The 3,039-nt window shown below is 33.8% G+C and overlaps 1 protein-coding gene across 1 annotated transcript; it reads left to right on the top strand.

The window, feature by feature from the left end:
* Positions 1–357: 357 nt before the first annotated feature.
* LOC108371742 (uncharacterized) lies at positions 358–1,023 on the top strand (the record flags this gene model as incomplete). Its single annotated transcript, XM_017627348.1, has 1 exon — positions 358–1,023. A coding segment is annotated over exon 1 (666 nt), but the record flags the coding sequence as incomplete, so codon positions are not given.
* Positions 1,024–3,039: the final 2,016 nt, after the last annotated feature.

Genomic DNA, 3,039 nt, shown 5'->3' with positions numbered 1-3,039 from the left:
GCGGTTCATGATATATGACAGTTTATGTCTGTAACATGAACCAAGTATATGGTACAACAGCAGATACATGAGAAACCGAAAACATAGTGAAAAATTGTTGCTATGATGTGCTGTGTCTATTTTTTCTCCGGATAAATTAAGTCAAGTATAAACAAGGCTGCAATATAGTTCTCAATTAGTAATTAATATTTTTTTTAAACATATACGATTTAAAAACAACAAAAACAGATTGTTTTGGGGACTTTCGACAAACATTGCCCGTGATTCCACGATCAACACCGGCAGATGAGATCAATGCATGCTTGAAGTCTTTCCCCTCCGTGGCGATATGTGCAAAAATTGACATTACACATAAACATGCGTGTTCAGTTGTACAATAATCAATCTGAAGATCGGTTCTCGAAGCAATTGTTAGAGATCGGAAATGGAAAAGTTCAAATCGATAATACAAATGGCTTGATTATATTACCGAAGAATTTTTGTACAATTCTCCAATTAAAGGAAAAATTGATTGAACGCGTGTTTCCAAATATTGCTCAAAATTACCTGGATGACGATTGGTTGAGAGAACGTGCAATACGGGCACCAAAAAATGTACATGTCATTTCAATCAATTATCAAATTTTAGAAAAATTGCCAGGTGAAGTGACAATATATAAATCTCTTGATAGTGCAATGAATCTAGATGACGCAGTGAATTATCCAGTTGAATTTTTGAATTCATTGGAACCGCCTGGTATGCCACCACATTGTTTGAATTTAAAGGTCGGCTCATCAATTATTTTACTATGGAATATAAATGCTCCAAAACTGTGTAATGGCACAAGACTGGCAGTAAAACAATTGATGGCGAATTTAGTTGAAGCAACAATACTGACTGGCAAAGCAAAAGGTGAAATTGTGCTCATACCGCGTATTCCACTGATAACAACAGACATGACGTTTGGATTCAAGCGTTTGCAATTCCCAGTGCGTATAGCACTTGCCATGTCCGTCAACAAGGCGCAAGGACAAACTCTTCAAGTATGCGGATCGAATTTGGAGGCGCCGTGCTTTTCGCACGGGCAGCTATACGTGACCCGTTCAAGAGTTGGCATTCCAAATTGTTTATTTATTCATACCCAAGATGAAGAAAAACAAAAAATGTTGTGTATCCAAATGTGTTGGATTAAAATTTAAAATAAAGAATCAAAGGTTTTGAAATAAAACAAATGATAAATTTTCATATAGACAAATTCCAGGATTGTTCACTAATTTTTCAATATTTGGTGTAGAGAAGCACACCGGGGTACCGCTAGTTATTTTATATACATATATGACATTTTTTTAATAGCAATAATGAGATCATTTCCACTTTCAGTGTTTAAATAGTCCAAGAACTCTAAACATTATATGTATTTTAAAATTACTTCTAATTTGAAGTTGACTTTCTAAAATTTTAATTAGAAGTCGGTCTCTCTCTTTTCGCCACGAAGCAAACTTTATACTCAGCTGCTTCGTTTGAACGTGGTATTGAAAAAAACAAAATTACATATTTATTCAAACTGTGGAAAGATATTTCTATTTAAGGACTGCATCCGTATTTTCTCATGGCTAAATTATTTTTTCAACTGCGCAAAAACATTGAAAGACTAAGGCCCCTATTATGAGTTGCATTCGATCTTCGACTGTGGTCGAGTGCTGATCGAACGAATTTTCATTTGGTATTATGGCGCTCATTCGATGAAGAATAGCGCTATTGTGAATTTCGCTTGTTTAGGTTGTTCACAATAGCATATTTTCACCGCTGAGAATCTTTGTTTACAAATCGAGCAAACTAAATAGTGTTCTTAGACATACGTATGTATGTAGATATATAAATTTGTGCAAATTAAAATGAAATAAAAAAGAAAGCGACTTTAAAAAACGTAAAAATTATTACAACGGAGTTCTGCTTCAACGATTCAGAGGAAGAGAGTTTAGAAAACTGGCCAGGAGCAGAAAATATTTGAGAGAGTTTAAGAGTAGTCTTTCGAATATATTTTGACATACAATATATGAGCCATTCTTTTTTAGTCGGAGGGATTTCGTAAAAAAAATAATTTCATGTCTCCGATTCGCTTCAAATTTTTTCTGTGGGTTCTATATAAGGAATAAGCTAAACGTGTTCGAGGATTCTTTTTCTTCTTTTTTTCTTCGAAAATAAGATCTGTCAAAGTTTGCATTTATTCGTGATTTTGACTAATCATGTACTTCTTCAAATTGTTATATCTCGGGCTCTGCTGATCGTAGAGACTTGATCTTAACGTCATTTTAAGGCTAAGAAACGGGCTTGATATTTCTATATATAAGATGGTCAAGATTGTCCTAAAGCTAACTTAGCTGCTAACAGTTGAACATTTTGAAGTTGATTTGAATAGTGAAGACCAATAAATTAGGGATTTAAAATTCTACTATCGTAATCCTCTATAAAAAAACGTGGTTTAAAAAAATGAGGGGTTTTCAAGAACTATTTTTAAAATATTTTTCTTTATGACGAGATGGCTTATTTTGTGAGAATCAACAATTTTTTTTATTTTTTTTTCGAAAACTTATGTTAAGATATATTTGGTAAGGTGTTAATCATCGGGTTTTTGCAAAAAGTAAATTTTTATTGCGGATTCCGATAGAATACCTATCCAGATATAATATTTGTATGGCATGATTTTTCTTTAAGGCGACAAACCCCTAGAAATGGGCGTGGCAATTGCAGGACTAAAATTAACAAACCGCAGATTTTATTGCGGATTTCGGCAGAATATCGCTTCATTAATGTTGTTCCACAACTTTTTCAATCCATATTCTGGCGAAATCCACAATAAAGTCTAAATTTTTTAACTTAGGTTTTAATTTAGCCACGCCCATTTCTAGAATATTCTTTGATTGAAAAAGTTGTGGAACAACAAAGCGATATTCTTCCGAACTCCGCAATAAAATCTGCGTTTGGCACTCTTTAGTCCTACAATTGCCACCCCCATTTTTAGGGGTTTGTCGCCTTAAAGAAAAATCTTACCGTACAAT

Source organism: Rhagoletis zephyria, unplaced genomic scaffold (genome assembly GCF_001687245.7).
Source record: "Rhagoletis zephyria isolate East Lansing unplaced genomic scaffold, Rhagoletis_zephyria_1.1 Rzeph_scaffold_05192, whole genome shotgun sequence".
In the NCBI taxonomy this organism is placed as follows: domain Eukaryota; kingdom Metazoa; phylum Arthropoda; class Insecta; order Diptera; family Tephritidae; genus Rhagoletis; species Rhagoletis zephyria.
Note: the sequence above shows the minus strand (reverse complement) of the source record. Positions and strands in the feature narration are given on the sequence as shown.